This window comes from Chiloscyllium plagiosum, unplaced genomic scaffold, assembly GCF_037043375.1.
Source record: "Chiloscyllium plagiosum isolate Xiang-an unplaced genomic scaffold, Cpla_swu_hap1 HiC_scaffold_9, whole genome shotgun sequence".
In the NCBI taxonomy this organism is placed as follows: Eukaryota; Metazoa; Chordata; class Chondrichthyes; order Orectolobiformes; family Hemiscylliidae; genus Chiloscyllium; species Chiloscyllium plagiosum.
Genome location: NW_028270147.1, coordinates 19495559 through 19515802, shown reverse-complemented (window position 1 = coordinate 19515802; position 20244 = coordinate 19495559). Strand labels below are relative to the sequence as shown.

Genomic DNA, 20244 nt, shown 5'->3' with positions numbered 1-20244 from the left:
GACACTAGTGAGAGAGGATCATGTCGTTTTGTGTCAACTAGCCACAAAACGACATGATCCTCTCTCACTGGTATCCTAACATACGGATAAGGAAGGATACCGCTTCGAGGGCAAGCCAAACTGAGACGAGAATCCATCCAGAGACTCACTGAAAATGTTACCCAGTATGGTGACGAAACATCTGAATGACCCTTCCAGCTCAGCGAGGAAACCTACATCCAGAACCTCAACCTGAGCTGCAAATCTTCTCTCAATTTGCTAATCTCATACCTGTTGGGCAAGGTCAAGGGCTGAGGCTCCTGCACTCCTGAACTCAGAATCCCCCTACCTGCCTCACTTAGTCACACCATGTTGTTCCTGAACACTAATTGCATTTGAGTTACTTAATCTAGCGGGTGTGCCTGCCTCTTGAAATAATGTATCCAGGTAACACTTTCCCCCTCCCGGATGTGCCACAGTGTTTGAAGCTCAGATTCCAGATCATCAATTCTGATGCGGAATTCTTCCAGCAACCAACACTTGCTGCAGATATGGTACTGCCATTCAATGGGATCAGCCAGCTCACATATCGTACAGCTACAGCACGTCACTTGCCCAGCCATCTCTACTTATTTAATTAATTTTATACAAATTTGAGTTAAATAATTTCTAGTACTTCTGTCATCTTATTCAATTTAACCAACTAATAGTAAATTTTTAATCAATCACAATACGCAAGAAATATCAATTGAAATGCCTTACCTTAGCAACACACGAGTCCTTTTGTTTTTGGCTAGAGGAGGAGGGCATGTAGTGTCTTGGGACACAGCTGCTGCCAAAATATATACCTGAAATTCCCGAGGTAGGTTTTTACCTTCCCATCGGGCCACTGATCCTGGCTGTCTCTCCAACCACTCCAACTGCAGCCACAAAAATGAAGAACCCTGAAACTCCCAAGGTAAGTTTTTTTTTTTTAATATATATTTAAAACTTTGTCACTTCCTCAAAGAATTTTATTAGGTTGGCAATGCATGACCTTCCCTGCACAAAAACATTTTGTCTATCACTGATGAGTCCATTTTCTTCCAAATTTAAATAGGCCCTTTCCCTCAGTACCTTCTCCAGCAACTTCCCTACCACTGACGTCAGGCTCATCGGTCTTTAATTACCTGGATTATCCCTGCTATCCCCTAAATAAGGGGACAACATTAGCAATCTCCAGTCCTTTGGGACCTCATCCGTGTTCAAGGATGCTGCAAAGGTACCTGTAAGGTTGCAACTATTTCTTCTCTCACTTCTCTTAGTAACCTGGGATAGATCCCATCCAGACCTGGGGACTTGTCCACCTTTAATGCCTTTTAGAATATTCAACACTTCCTCCCTCCTCATGCCAACTTGACCGAGAGTAATCAAACATCTATCCCTAACCTCAACATCCGTCATGTCCCTCTCCTCGGTGAATCCCGATGCAAAGTACTCATGAAGAATCTCTCCCATTTTCTCTGACTCCATGCATAACTTTCCTCATTTGTCCTTGCGTGGGTCAACCCTTTCTCTAATTAACCTCTTGGTGCTGATAAGAATGAAAGGCTTTGGGATTTTCCTTAATCCTATCTGCTAAAGATACTTCATGATGTGTTTTATCCATCTTAATTCCTCGTTTCAGATTGGTCTTACTTTCCTGATGTTCTTCCAAAGCTTCATGTGTTTTTGGTCACCTAGACCTTATGTATGCTTCCTTTTGGGCGACACGGTGGCACAGTGGTTAGCACTGTTGCCTCACAGCACCAGAGACCCGGGTTCAAATCCAGCCTCAGGCGACTGTGTGGAGTTTGCACGTTCTCCCCATGTCTGCGTGGGTTTCCTCGGGTGCTCCGATTTCTTCCCACAGACCAAAGATGTGCAGGTCAGGTGAATTGGCCATGCTAAATTGCCCGTAGTGTTAAGTAAGGGGTAAATGTAGGGGTATGGATGGGTAGCGCTTTGGCGAGTCGGTGTGGACTTGTTGGGCCGAAGGGCCTATTTCCACACTGTAATGTAATCTAATCTAATCAGGTAATCTAATCTTTTTCCTCTTAGCTGGTCTCACAATTTCACCCTTCATCCTTGATTCCCTAATCTTGCCCTTTCTATCCCTCACTTTCATAGGGACATGTCTGTCCTGCACTCTAATCAACCTCTTTTTAAAAGCCTCCCACATATTAAATGTGGATTTACCTTCAAACTGCTATTCCTAATCCACATTCCCCAACTCCTGCTGAATTTTGCTATAGTTGGCCTTTTCCCAATATATAGTACTCTTCCTTTTAGGACCACTCTCATCTTTTGTCCATGAGAATTCTAAAACTTACAGCATTGTGATCACTATTCCCAAAGTAATCCCCAACTGAAACGTCATCCATCTGGCTGGACTCATTCCCCAACACCATGTCCAATATGACCATTTCCCCAGTTGGACTATTTACATTCTGCTCTCTAAAACCCTCCTGGCAGCTCCTTACAAATTCTGCTCCATATCGAACTCTTATTACGAAGTGAATCCCAGTTAATCTTAGGAAAATTAAAATCTCCAATCACCACATCTCTGCTCCTACATTTTTCCATAATCCGTTTACACATTTGTACCTCTGCCTCACACTAGCTGTTGGAAGGCCTGTAGTACAGTCCTACATTGTTACTGCACCCTTCCTATTTCTGCGCTCCACCCGTATTGCCTCACTTCTAGAGTCCTCCATAGTGCCCTCCATCAGATCAGCTGTGATATCCTCTCTGACCAGTAGTGCAACTCCTCCACCCCTTTTACATCCCTCTCTACCCTGCCTTAAAGCATCTGTATTGTGGAATATTTAGTTCCCAATCATGTCCTTCTCTCAACCAAGTCTCAGTAATACAAATAACGTCATACTTGGAGTCTCATAATATTCAAGGTTCTGAAGCTCATGCAAGAAAGTGGGGTTAGTGTTGGTCGTAGTATATTTTGGGTGGTCCAAACTTGATGGGCTAAATGACCTCATGTACTGGATAATTGATACTTTATTCCGACAGCAATGTGGAGAAGTATTGCTGGCATTGGTGAAACTGCACCTGGAGTGCTGTGTACAATTCTAGTCCCTTACCCGAGGAGGGATGCAGGAGCATTGACAGAAGTTCAGAGGAGATTCTCTAGATTGATTCCAGAGCTGAGGGCTTTGTCTTGAGAGATTGGGACTTCAGGCCTATACCCTCTGGAGTTGAGAAGAATGAGAGAGGAGATATAATTGAGATATATATGATGCTAAAGGGGGTTCACGAAGTAGATGAAGAGAAAATGTTTCCTTCCATGAGGCCATCCAGAATGAGGTTTTAGTTTTATTATAAAGAATGTCTGGTTCAAAGCTGTTAGATTAGATTCCTGACCGTGTAGAAACAGGCCCTTCGGCCCAACAAGTCCACACTAACCCTCCGAAGAGTAACCTACCCAGACCCATTTCCCTCTGACTAATGCACCTAACACTATGGGCAATTTAGCATGGCCAATTCACCTGACCTGCCCGTCTTTGGATTGTGGGAGGAAACTGGCCTGCCTGGAGGAAACCCATGCAGACACGATGAGAATGTGCAAACTCCACACAGTCTCCTGAAGCTGGGATCGAACCTGGGTCCCTGGCGCTGTGAGGCAGCAGTGCTAATCACTGAACCACTGTGCCACCCCCATGCCAAAAAGTAAGAAATGACTACTTTTAACTGGTCATGAATCTGTATCCCAGAGTTCGATTGATACTGGGGCAGTGGGTTAATTGAGTACATTTGAGTTATTATGGAGAGCGAGCAGGAAAGTGGTGTTGACACCGAAATGAGACCAACCATGATCATATTAAACAGCTGAGCTGGTTTGCGGGGCTGATTTGCCAAATGCTGCTCCAAGTTCTTAGAAGGTGCAGGTGGCTCATGCCCATGAAGTGTGCTTTGCCTGGTCATAGAGTCAAAGGGATGTACAGCATGGAAACAGACCCTTTGGTCCAAAGCGGTGAGCTGAATTTGCTGGGTACCTGCTCTAGGTTCAAAGTCGAATTTTCTTGGGTCTAGCTTGTTTGGTAATATAGCTGAATATTAATGGAGAGTCGGGCCTTCAACAAAACATTTACCAAGCTATGGTCCTCCTTATTTGGCTTCTTGGCTCTGCCTAGTGAGGATTTTGCCTGCTGAATTTTGCTGCTGAGCCAGCAAAGCTGCTTGGAAAAATTTGGAGCTAATCTAAATCCATTTTTAACATTCCTCATCTATTGAAGTTATTCCATCGCTATCAAGTTACTGATGAAGGAGCAGCACTCTGAAAGCTAGTACTTCCAAGTAACCCTGTTGCACTATAACCTGGTGTTGTGATTTTTAACTCCGATTTAGTGTAGCAGACAATCTTTACGATTCTGAAAAAGGGTCACTAAATGTGAAATAGTATCTTTTGAATGCTTTCCACAGATGCTGCCAGACCTGCTGAATATCTCCAATTTCTGGTTTTATTATTGATCTTTTACAGTTGGTTAGTATTAGTAAATCAACGAGGTAAAAACAATGACTGCAGATGCTGGAAACCAGATTCTGGATTAGTTGTGCTGGAAGAGAACAGCAATTCAGGCAGCATCCGAGGACAGGCAAAATCTGAGGACAGGCAAAATCGACGTTTCGGGCAAAAGCCCTTCATCAGGAATAAAGGCAGAGAGCCTGAAGCGTGGAAAGATAAGCTAGAGGAGGGTGGGGGTGGGGAGAGAGTAGCATAGAGTACAGTAGGTCAGTGGGGGAGGAGATGAAGGTGATAGGTCAGGGAGAAGAGGGTGGAGTGGATAGGTGGAAAAGGAGCTGGGCAGGCCGGACAAGTCCGGACAAGACAAGGGGATAGTGTTGAGCTGGAGGTTAGAAACTAGGATGAGGTGGGGGAAGGGGAAATGAGGAAGCTGTTGAAGCAGTTACAGATAGTTAAATTCTAGTTAATGTATTAGATCCATAGGCAACAGCTGGAAACAGACCCTGCGGTTCAACTACTCCATGCTGATCAGATATGGGGAAAAAACCTCTCATCCCATTCGCTAGCACCTGGCCCATATCCCTTTAAACCCTTCCTTTTCATATACCCATCCAGGTGCCTTTTAAATGTTGTTGTAATTGTACTAGCCTCCTCCACTTACTCTTGCAGCTCATTCCAACATGGACCACACTGTGCATGAAAAAGTTGCCCCTTCAATCCCTTTTAAGTCTTTCTCCCATGCACTCGGAGACTATTCAGCCTCTCCCTATAACTTAAACCCTTCAACCCTGGTAAGATCCTTGTAAATCACCTTTTCAAGTTTCACAACATCCAGCAGGGAGACTAGAATTCAAATTCATTTTAAATTTTGAAGCTGCTTTATCAATTAGAGTCATAGAGGTGTACAGGACGGAAACAGACCCTTCAGTCCGACTTGTCCATGCCGACCAGATAGCCCAACCCAATCTAGTCCCACCTGCCAGCTCCCGGCCCATTTGTAGTAGCCTCCACCACTTCATCTGGCAGCTCATTCCATACACACACCACCCTCTGCATGGACAATGTTGCTCCTTAAATCTCTTTTATATCTTTCCCCTCTCGCACTAAACCTATGCCCTCTAGTTCTGGACTTCCCCACCCAAGGGAAAAGACTTTCTGAAGAAGGGCTAATACCCAAAACGTCGATTCTCCTGCTCCTCGGATGCTGCCTGTCTTTTTCCAGCACCACATTTTTCAACAAGGGAAAAGACTTTGTCTGTTTATCCTATCCATGCCCCTCATGATTTTAGAAACCTCGATAACGTCACCCCTCAGCCTCCAACGCTCCAGGGAAAACAGCCCCAGTCTGTTCAACCTCTCCCTATAGCTCAAATCCTCCAACCCTGGTAACATCCTTAAATCTTTTCTGAATCCTTGCATGTTTCACAACATTGTTCCAATAGGAAGGAGACCAGAATTGCACGCAATATTCCAACAGTGGCCGAACCAATGTGCTGTGCAGCCGCAACATGACCTCCCAACTCCTGTACTCAATACTCTGACCAATAAAGGAAAGCACACCAAATGCCGCCTTCACTATCTATCTGCGACTCTACTTTCAAGGAGCTATGAACCTGAATTCCAAGGTCTGTCTGTTCAGCAACACTCCCTAGGACCTTACCATTAAGGGTATACGTCCTGCTAAGATTTGCTTTCCCTAGATTTAGCACCTCTTTTGTCTAAATTGAACTCCATCTGCCACTCCTCAGTCCATTGGCCCATCTGATCAAGATCCCATTGTAATCTGGGGTAATCTTCTTTGCTGAGAAAAAAGGGCTGAAGAAGGGCTTATGCCTGAAACGTCGATTCTCCTGTTCCTTGGATGCTGCCTGACCTGCTGCGCTTTTCCAGCAACACATTTTCAGCTCTAATCTTCTTTGCTGCCAACTACACCTCCAATTTTGGTGTCATTTGCAAACTTGCTATCTGTACCTCTTTTATGCTCACATCCATTTATATAAATGATGAAAAGTAGTGGACCCAGCACGGATCCTTGTGACACTCCACTGGTCAGAGACCTCCTTTGATTGCAAGACATGACAAAATTTTATATATTCCTTTTTAAAGCTGGTACTTATAGTAATGTGAGGAAGGTGGCAAAACAAATGCTTCAAAATGGTTAATGTGGAACTGTTTAGTATGAAAAATTTAGTTGAAGTGAATCTCGTTGAAATGCTGTAAGATTTATCCCTTTTAGTTACAGACGAATTCTTTCGACTTGGAAAAAGACAGATAGCTCAGTGCATCTGAGGAGAAATAGCTTTGGTGAAAAAAAGCAAGATTGTGAACAATCAGAAGAGACTAGGAGACGGAAGTAGCAAGTGAAAAGAACTTGAAAGAAATGTAAGAAATGTAACAATTTTTCATAAATATTTTAACTTTTTTCTTTGCCAGTATTTCTGACATGGAGCATTTGAGAGATGCTGGAATACTGTTGTATACCAGTGTGTTTCACATTTCTATTTAATTTTCTTGTAAAATTGTTTTCAGAATTTGTTGTTAATCATCTTTCCAGGTTATACTATTCGAGTCAAATATTTACATGATACTTTTAAAGTTTTATGCTAGGTTGAATTTTCTAACTTTAAAGTATTTTTGGTTGCTGGGACAACTTTCTGCATCATACCAATTCTTGGAGAAACCAGTCTTTTAGTTCAAATTTCTGTAAGGTCACCAATTCGGCTGCCTTGGTATAGCCATCCCATTAAGGGTGGTAGATATGTTGAAGAGGAAGAAGGAACTATTGGTTCTCAGGCAGTCTTCACAGTCAAACAAACAAAAACAGAAATTGCTGGTGGAGAAACTCTCAGGTCCGGCAGCATCTGTGTTACCATTTTGAGTGTAGTGACCCATCAGAACTGGTTGTGACTGAGGGTCACTGGACTCGAAATATTAACTGTTTCTATTTCCGTAGATGCAGCCAGATCTGCTGAGTTTCTTTAGTTTCTGTTTTTGTTTGTTTCACATCTCCAGCATAGGCAGCTCTTTGTTTTACTTTAGCCTTCTGGAGTGTTATTTAGTTACTGAGATTAACTCTTTAAAGGACAGTAGAACAAAATGGCAGACAATAACTTAACCATAGGAGTCATTCCAAGTGGTGCTCTTGCAATGGCAAACCTTTTCCTGCAGATGTCCTTAGACTTGGTTTGTTTCATTAAATGTTCAGACTGCATTTCCACTCAAGATTTTGACCTAGCATAGGATTGATGCATTACCTTTTGATATTTGCTGCTGATTACCGATTTAATTGGCTTTCTGCCACTGCTGGGTGGGTTGCTGTCACTGAACAGAATCGATCACTGGGAAAAAAAAATAGCAGGGGGCAAGAGCAGATTTCTGTATCACTGTGATGCATTCTTTTTCAAATTTTGCTCTCTCAATGCTTTCAAATCTACTTCCAAGTGTCTCCTAAAATTTTCCCAATTAAGAAGAGGCACTTGAAAGACGTAAACTTGCAAGGCCAAGGGGCAGTGAGGCTGACTGGATTGCTCCATGGCAACTGACATGGACATGAATGATGTTCTTATGGACCAAAAGGCGACACTACAACATTAAAACAGGCATTTCAGCCCAACTGTTCACTGCTCCATGCAAGTCTCTGCCTCCTGATCATCATCAAATTTGGCCTGAATATCCTCCTATTGTTTTCCTCATGCTTATTTAGCTTCCCTTTAAAGGCCAGTTGCTTTAAGAGTAGTCAGATGTTACCAGGTGTACGGTATTCAAAAGATAATCATCATTTTGAAGACCAGCATGAAGTTATGAATTTGTATACCTTCAATACAATAACTTTTAGTTTTGTAAATTTGTTGGAGGTTTTCCTTGTTATTGTTACCTGCAAAATAATATCAGATTCTGGAGATGAGTCTTAAGTTTCTGTCACCTCTGGATTTTGCTATTTATTTCAATTCAACTGCTTTTGCATCCACTTTACCAAGAGAGCATTGAGATTTGGTGCTTTTGATGCCAACAGCAAGTTTATTCTCTGGGGAAACTCTGAGAAGGGATGTTGGAGACAACAAGGTGACCTAGATAATTGAACAGGCAAATGAATTTGTGAAGTTAGGTGTAAAATATTATATTTTGATGTCAAGAAACCCTGAAAAGTTTAGAGGAATTAAAGTGATGACTTTACATATGATGTTGACAAGGCTGCAGTTTGAACTTTGCAGGCAGTTATCACTGCTTTTTCTTTGGGACCTTGCTGTACATAGTTTGGCTGCAGCATTTCCTATGCTACATCAGTGACTTTGGTACATACTTAATTGGCTGTAAAGCATTCTGGGACACCCTGAAGCCATGAAGTCCTATGCAAGTATCCATGTTGAAGATGGCATTGTGGTAGCAGTTTGCTGTATTTTGTAAGGTGATCTGATGTAAATGTAACCTGCTGAACTGTGTGCTTTGTTGATACATGCATCTCTGGGAAATAAGATGAAGGTTGCATTTGTTTGTTGTAACACCACATGGGGAGAACATTTCCTGCAAATGTAGCATCCATGTCAATTTGTGACTATGATGGTGAATTGTGCATGTTTTGGATTTCTGGTAAGCCATTATGATGGATTTCATTTTGAACTTTAAGGATTAGAGTTTTATTTAAGGAAGGGACTTAAATGAAGTAAAGCATCACAGTCTTTCAAGTAGTTATTTCAGCACGGTAGAGATAAGGCCTGACAAGTACATTTTCCTACAAGCCCATTAAAAGTTTGAGAATTCTCAAAAGTCCTTAGCATATTTAAGAATATAAATTTATCATTAGTTGTATGGCTAAGAACTGTGCCCTTGGGGTTTAGACCCAGAGCTTTTCTCCTGAGTCAAGAGTGTACATATGGGATATTTCCTGGCTGAATAAATAGCCCTGGAAGACTGATTTTTGTTGGTATGGGGCGTCCCTGGGGAAAGAGCAGAGGTTGTGGGCTGAGGATGCAGGTAGGTTGTAAACTGTCTCCATGTGCTGGAGACTAATAAAATCAAATTTTGCTTTCAACACTTATACCTCCTTTATTTCTCACACAACGCCCGTGCCCTATCAACACCAACTAGTGCCATCCTATGATATTCTATCCACCCTCATTCAACTTTACACCTATAATATTCTCCTCTACACATATCTTTCTCCCCACTTCTTTCATGACATAAATTGTTCTCGCTGTCTTATTTTTGTTAACCAATCCTGAATCATGTCAGTACATTACTGTCAATATCTTGTGCAAACACCTTCTATGTGGCGTGTTATTGACTGCCACTTGGAAATCCAAATACAGTGCGGCAGCTGGATCCTGCAATAATACTGTGTCTTTAAGAGCCAAGTTCTGTCCTGTTTTTCTTGCAGAGGGGGTGTTGTCACAGTGGTGCGAAATGTCTCCTTTAGACAGGTAAACAGCTTTGAGTTCTCCCTGGATGTGTTTTTCATCATCACAGAGATGTACAGCATGGAAACAGACCCTTCGGCCCAACCCGTCCATGCCGACCAGATATACCAACCCAATCTAGTCCCAGCTAGCACCCGGCCCATATCCCTCCAAACCTTTCCTATTCATACACCCGTCCAAATGCCTTTTAAATATTACAATTGTCAGTTTCAGAAGCTTGAATTCTAGCTCGTCAATTAAGCTGAAATGTCTTCAAGGTACAATCACTTGCTGCAGACGCAATTACTTTGAATCAACTGATATCCATCAATCAATCCAACACATCACTTGAACCAGTCATCTCCATCACACACTGCTCATGTAGATTTAAATTAGATTTTTAATTTTTGAAATGTCGCTATCAGTTTCTGGGCAAATGTAAAAAATTTCAATTTCCAAACCAATCTAGTCCCACCTGCCAGCACCCGGCCTATATCCTCCAAGCCCTTCCTATTCATATACCCGTCCAAATGCCTCTTAAATATTACAATTGTACCAGCCTCCACCACATCCTCTGGCAGCTCATTCCATACCTGTACCATCCTCTGTGTGAAAAGATTGCCCCTTAGGTCTCTTTTGTATTTTTCCCCCCTCACCCTAAACCTATGCCCTCTAGTTCTGGACTCCCCCACCCCAGGGAAAAGACTTTGCCTATTTACCCTATCAATGCCCCTCATAAATTTGTAAACCTCTGTAAGGTCATACCTCAGCCTCTGACGTTCCAGGGAAAACAGCCCCAGCCTGTTCAGTCTCTCCCTATAGCTCAAATCCTCCAACCCTGGCAACATCCTTGTAAATCTTTTCTGAACCCTTTCAAGTTTCACAATATCTTTCCTATGGGAAGGAGACCAGAATTGCATGCAGTATTCCAACAGTGGCCTAACCAATGTCCTGTACAGCTGCAACATGACCTCCCAACTCCTCTCCTCAATACTCTACCTGTGACTCCGCTTTCAAGGAGCTATGAACCTGCACTCCAAGGTCTCTTTGTTTAGCAACGCTCCCTAGGACCTTACCATTAAGTGTATAAGTCCTGCTAAGATTTGTTTTCCCAAAATGCAACATCTCGCATTTACCTGAATTAAACTCCATCTGCCACTTCTCGGCCCCATTGGCCCATCTGGTCCAGATCCTGTTGTAATCTGAGGTAACCCTCTTCGCTGTCCACTACACCTCCAATTTTGGTGTCATCGACAAACTTACTAACCGTACCTCTTGTGCTCGCATCCAAATCATTTATGTAAAGTAGAGGGCCCAGCACCGATCCTTGTGGCACTCCACTGGTCACAGGCCTCCAGTCTGAAAAGCAACCCTCCACCACCACCCTCTGTCTTCTACCTTTGAGCCAGTTCTCTATCCAAATGGCTAGTTCTCCCTGTATTTGTGAGATCTAACCTTGCTAATCAGTCTCCCATGGGGAACCTTGTCAAACGCCTTACTGAAGTCCATATAGATCCCATCTACTGCTCTGTCCTCATCAATCTTCTTTGTTACTTCTTCAAAAAACTCATCAAGTTTGTGAGACATGATTTCCCATGCACAAAGCCATGTTGACTATCCCTAATCAATCCCTGCCTTTCCAAGTACATGTACATCCTGTCCCTCAGGATTCCCTCCAACAACTTGCCCACCACCGAGGTCAGGCTCACTGGTCTATAGTTCCCTGGCTTGTCCTTGCCACTCTTCTTAAACAGTGGCACTACGTTTGCCAACCTCCAGTCTTCCGGCACCTTACCTTGACTATCGATGATATGGATTTCTCAGCAAGAGGCTCAGCAATCACTTCTCTAGCTTCCCACAGAGTTCTCGGGTACACCTGATCAGTTCCTGGGGATTTATCCACCTTTAACCATTTCAAGACGTCCAGCACTTCCTCCTCTGTAATCTGGACATTTTGCAAGATGTCATCATCTATTTCCCTACAATCTATATCTTCCATATCCTTTTCCATAGTAAATACTGATGCAAAATACTCATTTAGTATCATCCCCCATTTTCTGCGGCTCCACACAAAGACTGCCTTGCTGATCTTTGAGGGGCCCTATTCTCTCCCTAGTTACCCTTTTGTCCTTAATATATTTGTAGAAACCCTTTGGATTCTCCTTAATTCTATTTGCCAAAGCTATCTCATGTCCCCTTTTTGCCCTCCTGATTTCCCTCTTAAGTATACTCCTACTTCCTTTTATACTGTTCTGAGGATTCACTCGATCTATCCTGTCTATACCTAACATATGCTTCCTCCTTTTTCCTAACCAAACCCTCAATTTCTTGTCATCCAGCATTCCCTGTACCTACCAGCCTTTCCCTTCACCCGAAACAGGAATATACTTCCTCTGGATTCTCGTTATCTCATGTCTGAAGGCTTCCCATTTTCCAGCCGTCGCTTTAACCTATGAACATCTGCCCCCAATCAGCTTTTGAAAGTTCTTGCCCAATATCATCAAAATTGGCGTTTCTCTAATTTAGAATTACACCTTTTAGATCTGGTCTATCCTTTTCCATCATTATTTTAAATCTAACAGAATTCTGCTCGCTGGCCCCAAAGTGCTCCTTCACTGACACCTCAGTCACCTGCCCTGCCTTCTTTCCTAAGACTAGGTCAAGTTTTGCACCTTCTCTCGTAGGTACATCCACATAATGATTCAGAAATTTGTTTAGTATGCACTTAACAAATTCCTCTCCGTCTAAACCCTTAACACTATGGCAGTCCCAGTCTATGTTGGAAAGTTAAAATCCCTTACCATAACCATCCTATTATTTTTACAGATAGCTGATATCTCCTTCCAAGTTTGTTTCTCAATTTCCCTCTGACTATTAGGGGGTCTATAATACAATCCCAATAAGGTTATCATCCCTTTCTTATTTCTCAGTTCCACCCAAATAACTTTCCTAGATGCATTTCTGGGAATATTCTCCCTCAGCACAGCTGTAATGCTATCCCTGATCAGAAATGCCACTCTCCCTCCCCTCTCTCGCCTCACTTTCTATCCTTCCTGGAACATTAAGCTGCCAGTCCTGCCCATCCCTGAGCCATGTTTCCGTAATTGCTATGATACCCCAGTCCCATGTTCCTAACCATGGCCCTGAGTTCATCTGCCTTCCCTGTTAGGCCCCTTGCATTGAAATAAATGCAGTTTAATTTATTAGTACTACCTTGTCCCTGTCTACCCTGACTGTTTGACTCAAAGAATCACGAGTGTGAGGGCTCACAGAGGCCCAGGAAGGCTTTTAGTTTTGCTATCACTTAGTTGGTGGTTTTTGCTGGCTTCAGGAGCTAAAAGCTTGAGTTCTCTACTGCCAGAGTGAAGTCTTAATCAGCAAGACTTCCTTTTTACAATCAAAAGGGTCAGATTTTTCTTGTGGACTGGAGAGGTAGCTTGTGAGAACGATGATTTGGAGACACCGGTGTTGGACTAGGGTGTACAAAGTTAAAAATCATGCACCAGGTTTATAGTCCAACAGGTTTATTGGAAGCACTAGCTTTTGAATCTTACATGGAATTATGCAGTTTTTGAGCAAAGTAAAATGTAATTCTGCAAGTAGAAATTCACTCCACAAACTTGTGTATGTGGTGGGTGGGGGAGTGCAAGTTATGAGTGACTGCGAGAGTGTTAAGGGGTTTAATTCTGTGTGTGTGTGGTGCAATGGGGTCACCGATACTGTGACATGAACCCAAGATCCTAGTTGAGGCCATCCTGTGGGTACCGAACTTGGCTATCAGCCTCTGCTCAGCCAGCAGTCTGGGGCATTCAACCTCAGACCTTTGGGTGAGTGTCCTCCAAGGTGGACTTTGGGACTGACACCAATGCAAAGTAGCTGAGCAGAGGCTGACAGTCAAGCTTGATATCCATGGGGATGGCTCAACTGGGACCATGGGTTCATATCACACTACAGGTGAACCCATTGCACCAGTCAGATGTCTCTCTCTCTCTCTCTCTCTCTCTCTCTCTCTCTCTCTCTCTCTCTCTCTCTCTCTCTCTCTCTCTCTCTCTCTCTCTGACCTAAACCCCTTTACACGCTCACTTGCACACATACACACACCCTCTCACAGACACTCATATCAACCCGTGTGCACACAAACACATATAAGTCTGTGGGACTAATTTGTACTTGCAGCATTACATTTTAGTTTGCTGAAAAACTGCATGAATCCATATAAGATTCTGCAAATCCTTTTTTTTTAAGATTAACATCAGTCTGACAGGGAGTTAACACCTTCAATATCTTGTCTGGGCTGACACGGCACCAATTGTTAAAGTGCACTTGAGAATGTAACTTTTAATAAAAAATTTGCAATTTACATATGAAAGAACTGATACTAACATCATTCTAAAAGATGAGAGACTTAACAAACAATCCGGGTCTTTTTAATACATAATTTTAGTTACATCACAATGTAAACTTTTGCAAATTCTGTGTCTTAAAATCTTATTCTCCACAACCACCCAATGAAGGAGCTGTGCTCTGAAAGCTAGTGCTTTCAAATAAACCTGTTGGACTGTAACCTGGTGTTGTGATTTTTAACTGTGAGAATGATAACTGTATAAATGTGTTGCTGAATTGCCTTTGCCAAGGCTCTGTTTATGGGATACTTTATCATCTGTTCCAATATAGAATGGTGAGTCGTTAAATAATATGTTATCTTGTTAAGTATTTCCATAGAATAAACTTGCATCAATTCTTTCTTTTGTTGCATTTAACTGTGTCACAAGAATAACGTGTGTTTTGATTAAAGCTTAGTGGTGGGCCAGTTGAGTCATATCTGGCACACCGTGCCTTTATACTTTTTAAAAAAATATGTAAACATTAAGGTCTAGGCTATCTCAATGGTATACTTGGGGCTGGCGGAATCTGGTTTGGTCCATAACAACAGTTTTTTTTGTCATAGAGACTGCTACAAAACCTTTCCTCCTTTTATCGGCTATTTTTCAGACATTTTGGGATGTTTATAGAATCTTCCATCGTGAAGACCAATGCATAATATTGTTTATCTGCCCTTTCCCTGTTCTTTATTATTATTTCCACAATTGCATCCTCCAAGATTACCACACTCAATTTTGCTGCTCTTTCTCTATACCTATAGAAGCTACTTTTTGTTTTTAAATTTCTTGCCAATTTACTTTGACAATCAATCTTTTCCCTTTTTGTTAGCTTTCTAGTCATCCACATTACACTTTTAAATTTTGTCCTTGATTTTTTTCTAAAATTGTCACCTAGTTCATGTTACTTTAGTTTCAGAACACATTTTGGAGAAAAATACTGAATAAAACTAAAGAGAATGAATGAATGTGTTTCTCTGTTTCCGTATTCTAATTGTACATTGTTGGATGTTTTCGAGAAGTGATCGATCAATTATTGTACTAAATCTTTATCCTGATAGGTAGGTATTTTAGAAATGTATAGTTCAGTTTCATAGAACATAGAAGAATATAGCGCAGTACAGGCCCTTTGGCCCTCGATGTTGCGCCAATCCAAGCCCACCTAACCTACACTAGCCCACTATCCTCCATATGCCTATCCAATGCCCGCTTAAATGCCCATAAAGAGGGAGAGTCCACCACTGCTACTGGCAGGGCATTCCATGAACTCACGACTCGCTGAGTGAAGAACCTACCCCTAACATGTGTCCTATACCTACCACCCCTTAATTTAAAGCTATGCTCCCTCGTAATAGCTGACTCCATACGTGGAACCAGAAGGGCACCAATATCCTGGGGGTTGGTTTGCTAGCTATCTTCGGGGGGGGGTGTTTAAACTAATTTGGGAGGGGGATGGGATCCGGACTTGTAGTCCAGCAAGTAGACTAGCTGTTTGTCAGGATGTCCAAGAATGTAGGGAGGCTGTGGAGAAGGTAGCACTGACTGGGAATACTTGCAGACACAGAGATGGATTCAAGTGTGTATCCTTCAACGGAAGGAGTATCAGAAATAAGGTGGGTGAACTCAAGGCGTGGATCGGTACTTGGGACTACAATGTTGTGGCCATCACGGAAACGTGGATAGAAGAGGGACAGGAATGGTTGTTGGAGGTTCCTGGTTACAGATGTTTCAGTAGGATTAGGGAGGGTGGTAAAAAAGGAGGGGGGGTGGCATTGCTAATTAGAAATGGTATAACAGCTACAGAAAGGCAGTTCGAGGGGGATCTGCCTTTAGAGGTAGTATGGGCTGAAGTCAGAAATAGGAAAGGTGCAGTCACCTTGTTGGGTGTTTGCTATAGGCCCCCCAATAGCAGCAGAGATGTGGAGAAACAGATTGGGAAACAGATTTTGGAAAGGTGCAGAAGCCACAGGGTAGTAGTCATGGGCAATTTCAACTTCCCAAATATTGATTGGAAGCTCTTTAGATCAAGTAGATTGGATGGGACGGTGTTTGTGCAGTGTGTCCAGGAAGCTTTTCTAACACAGGATGTAGATTGTCCGACCAGAGGGGAGGCCATTTTGGATTTGGTACTCGGTAATGGAACCGGGACAAGTGATGGGCTTGTTCGTGGGTGAACATTTTGGTGATGGTGACCACAATTCTGTGACTTTCACCTTGGTTATGGAGAGAGATAGGTGCGTGCAACAGGGTAGGTTTTACAATTGGGGGAAGGGTAATTACGATGCTGTAAGACAGGATCTGAGGAGCATAAGTTGGGAGCATAGGCTGTCGGGGAAGGATGTCGTGGAAATGTGGAACTTTTTCAAGGAACAGATACGACGTGTCCTTGATATGTATGTACTGGTCAGGCAGGAAAGAAATGGTCGTGTGAGGGAACCTTGGTTGACGAGGGAGGTTGAATGTCTTGTAAAGAGGAAGAAGGAGCCTTACATAAGGTTGAGGAAACCGGGTTCAGACAGAGCAGTGGAGGGATACAGGATAGCCAGAAGGGACCTGAAGAAAGGGATTAGGAGAGCCAAGAGAGGGCATGAAAAATCTCTGGCGGATAGGATCAAGGATAACCCAAAGGCATTTTATGCGTATGTGAGAAACATGAGAATGACGAGAACGAGGGTAGGTCCAATCAAGGACCGTAGTGGGAGTCTGTGTATTGAGTCGGAAGAGATAGGAGAGGTCTTGAATGAGTACTTTTCTTCAGTATTTACGAATGAGAGGAACCGTATTGTTGAAGAGGAGAGTGTGAAACGGACTGGTAAGTTAGAGGAGATGCATGTTAGGAAGGAAGATGTGTTGGACATTTTGAACAACTTGAGGATAGACAAGTCCCCCGGGCCTGATGGGATATATCCTAGGATTATGTGGGAAGCAAGAGAGGAAATTGCAGTACCGTTGGCAATGATATTTTCATCTTCACTGTTAACGGGGGTGGTACCAGGGGACTGGAGAGTGGTGAATGTTGTGCCCCTGTTCAAAAAAGGGAATAGGGATAACCCCGGGAATTGCAGGCCAGTTAGTCTTACTTCGATGGTAGGTAAAGTAATGGAAAGGGTACTGAGGGATAGGATTTGAGTATCTGGAAAGGCACTGCTTGATTAGGGACAGCCAGCACGGATTTGTGAAGGATAGGTCTTGCCTTACAAGTCTGATTGAATTCTTTGAGGAGGTGACCAAGCATGTGGATGAGGGTAGAGCAGTGGATGTAGTATACATGGATTTTAGTAAGGCATTTGATAAGGTTCCCCATGGTAGGCTTATGAGGAAAGTCAGGAGGCATGGGATAAAGGGAAATTTGGCCAATTGGATAGAAAACTGGCTAACCGGTCGAAGTCAGAGAGTGGTGGTAGATGGTAAATATTCAGCTTGGAGCCCAGTTACAAGTGGAGTTCCGCAGGGATCAGTTCTGGGTCCTCTGCTGTTCGTAATTTTTATTAATGACTTGGATGAGGGAGTCGAAGGGTGGGTCAGTAAATTTGCAGATGATACGAAGATTGGTGGAGTTGTGGATAGTGAGGAGGGCTCTTGTCGGCTGCAAAGGGACTTGGATATGATGCAGAGCTGGGCTGAGGAGTGGCAGATGGAGTTCAACCCTGCCAAGTGTGAGGTTGTCCATTTTGGAAAGATAAATAAGAATGCGGAATACAGGGTTAACGGTAGGGTTCTTAGTGAGGTGGAGGAACAGAGGGATCTTGGGGTCTATGTTCATAGGCCTTTGAAAGTTGCCACTCAGGTGGATAGAGCTTGTAAGAAGGCCTATGGTGTATTAGCGTTCATTAGCAGAGGGATTGAATTCAAGAGTCGTGAAGTGATGTTGCAACTGTACAGGACATTGGTTAGGCCACATTTGGAGTACTGTGTGCAGTTCTGGTCGCCTCACTTTAGGAAAGATGTGGAAGCTTTGGAGAGGGTGCAGAGAAGATTTACCAGGATGTTGGCTGGAATGGAGAATAGGTCGTACGAGGATAGGTTGAGAGTGCTAGGCCTTTTCTCGTTGGAACGGCGAAGGATGAGGGGTGACTTGATAGAGGTTTATAAGATGATCAGAGGAATAGATAGAGTAGACAGTCAGAAACTTTTTCCCCGGGTACAACAGAGTGTTACAAGGGGACATAAATTTAAGGTGAAGGGTGGAAGGTATAGGGGAGATGTCAGGGGTGGGTTCTTTACCCAGAAAGTGGTGGGGGCATGGAATGCACTGCCTGTGGGAGTGGTAGAGTCAGAATCTTTGGTGACCTTTAAGCGGCAATTGGATAGGTACATGGATGGGTGCTTAAGCTAGGACAAATGTTCGGCACAACATCGTGGGCCGAAGGGCCTGTTCTGTGCTGTATTGTTCTATGTTCTATGTTCTCACGGTCAACCCTATCTAAACCCCTAATCATCTTGCACACCTCTATCAAGTCACCCCTAAACCTTCTTTTCTCCAATGAAAACAACCCCAAGTGCCTCAGCCTTTCCTCATACGATCTTCCTACCATACCAGGCAACATCCTGGCAAACCTCCTCTGCACCCGTTCCAGTACCTCCACATCCTTCCTATAGTATGGCGACCAAAACTGCACACAATACTCCAGATGCGGCCGCACCAGAGTCTTATACAACTGCAACATGACCTCAAGGCTCCGGAACTCAATTCCTCTACCAATAAAAGCCAGTACGCCATATGCCTTCTTCACCGCACTATTTACCTGGATGGCAACTTTCAAAGATCTATGTACATGGACACCAAGATCCCTCTGCTCATCCACACTACCAAGTATCCGACCATTAGCCCAGTACCCCATCTTTCTGTTACTCTTACCAAAGTGAATCACCTCACACTTAGCTACATTGAACTCCATAAATATCATGTATATCATCACGTAATTTCACAGAACAACTCTTTTGTTGCCCATTTGTTTTGGTGTGTATTTTGTCTCACTGGGGAAATTTGCTAGATAATCCTAAAAACATTGCAAATGTTTCAGATTTCATAAAAATACACAATTTCCAAATTTACCTCTGGTTTACACCCTGGTTGATAGAAAACGCAAACCAGATTTAAGTACTTTGCTGAAAGAAATAGCTATTCAAATCTTCATGCACACACAGACACCAAAAAATCATGTGTTGCAGGTGGAGGGAAGGGCTGGAAGGATTGTTCCATGGCTTCTGTCAACAGGACTTGCTGAGACAATCCTTTTCCTTTGTCGGGATTTGCTGCTCCTCAATCTTCCTTCGCCAGATACTTTCACTTGCTTGCAGGAGACACAGAACATCTGTTTACACTTGTGAAGTATATGACTGCTTGATTAAGGTCCACAGCTTATGAGGTGAAATATACTGGTTTTATTTTTCAGACCTGATCTTATTTTGACTGCAGCGATGACCACTCCTTTTCTTTCCAGGGATCCAATTGGCTTTTTCCCAAACATTTGCACCCACAAGCTGTTCAGTTACCTGGGAGTGAGTCACATAATGGTTGGCAGACAAAGCCTTCAACATCAACGATTGACCATCACTCCCCAGACCACTCAGTGACTTGTTGCAGGCCAAATCTCCATTCATACACTAACTTTTACAACAATTCTTCTCCTATTTCAGTCCACAATCAGAAATGCAGAAAAATAAAAAAAAGCAGTCGTAATGGTGTGTAGACTTTTATAGTCCCTGAATTGTAACATCCTGTACAGTGATTCTGTATTTATTACATGCAGAATGATTATTTTGAGGAAGTTTGATTTTACAATTTCTGAACTGTCATGTTGCTATTTGTCTCTTTCTCCCTTCCTCCTTTAACCCTTCACCTCTTTGTATGCTGTCTGATCTTCTTTCAGCTTATTTTTGCTTGCTCTTAGATGGCATTTGGTGAGTAGAGTGTCAGGTAAGGTTCATGTTGTGTTGCAAGCTGCATATTGAATGGCTGATTTGGTCTGATCATTGACTGTTGAACAGAGAT

The 20244-nt window shown here is 43.0% G+C and overlaps 1 protein-coding gene across 6 annotated transcripts in view; it reads left to right on the top strand.

Moving 5' to 3' along the window:
• znf644b (zinc finger protein 644b) overlaps positions 1-20244 on the top strand; it is a 191424-nt gene that overhangs the window by 84490 nt on the left and 86690 nt on the right. For 4 of the 6 annotated variants that reach the window (XM_043698769.2, XM_043698765.2, XM_087990444.1 and 1 more), the window contains exon 2: positions 6714-6859. In XM_043698769.2, the coding sequence (XP_043554704.1) occupies positions 6858-6859 (2 nt within the window). In that variant the 5' untranslated portion in view covers positions 6714-6857. Of the gene's footprint in view, positions 1-6713; positions 6860-20143; positions 20170-20244 lie in introns of all 6 variants that reach the window. The other 2 variants (XM_043698767.2, XM_087990442.1) reach the window with 1 other exon arrangement.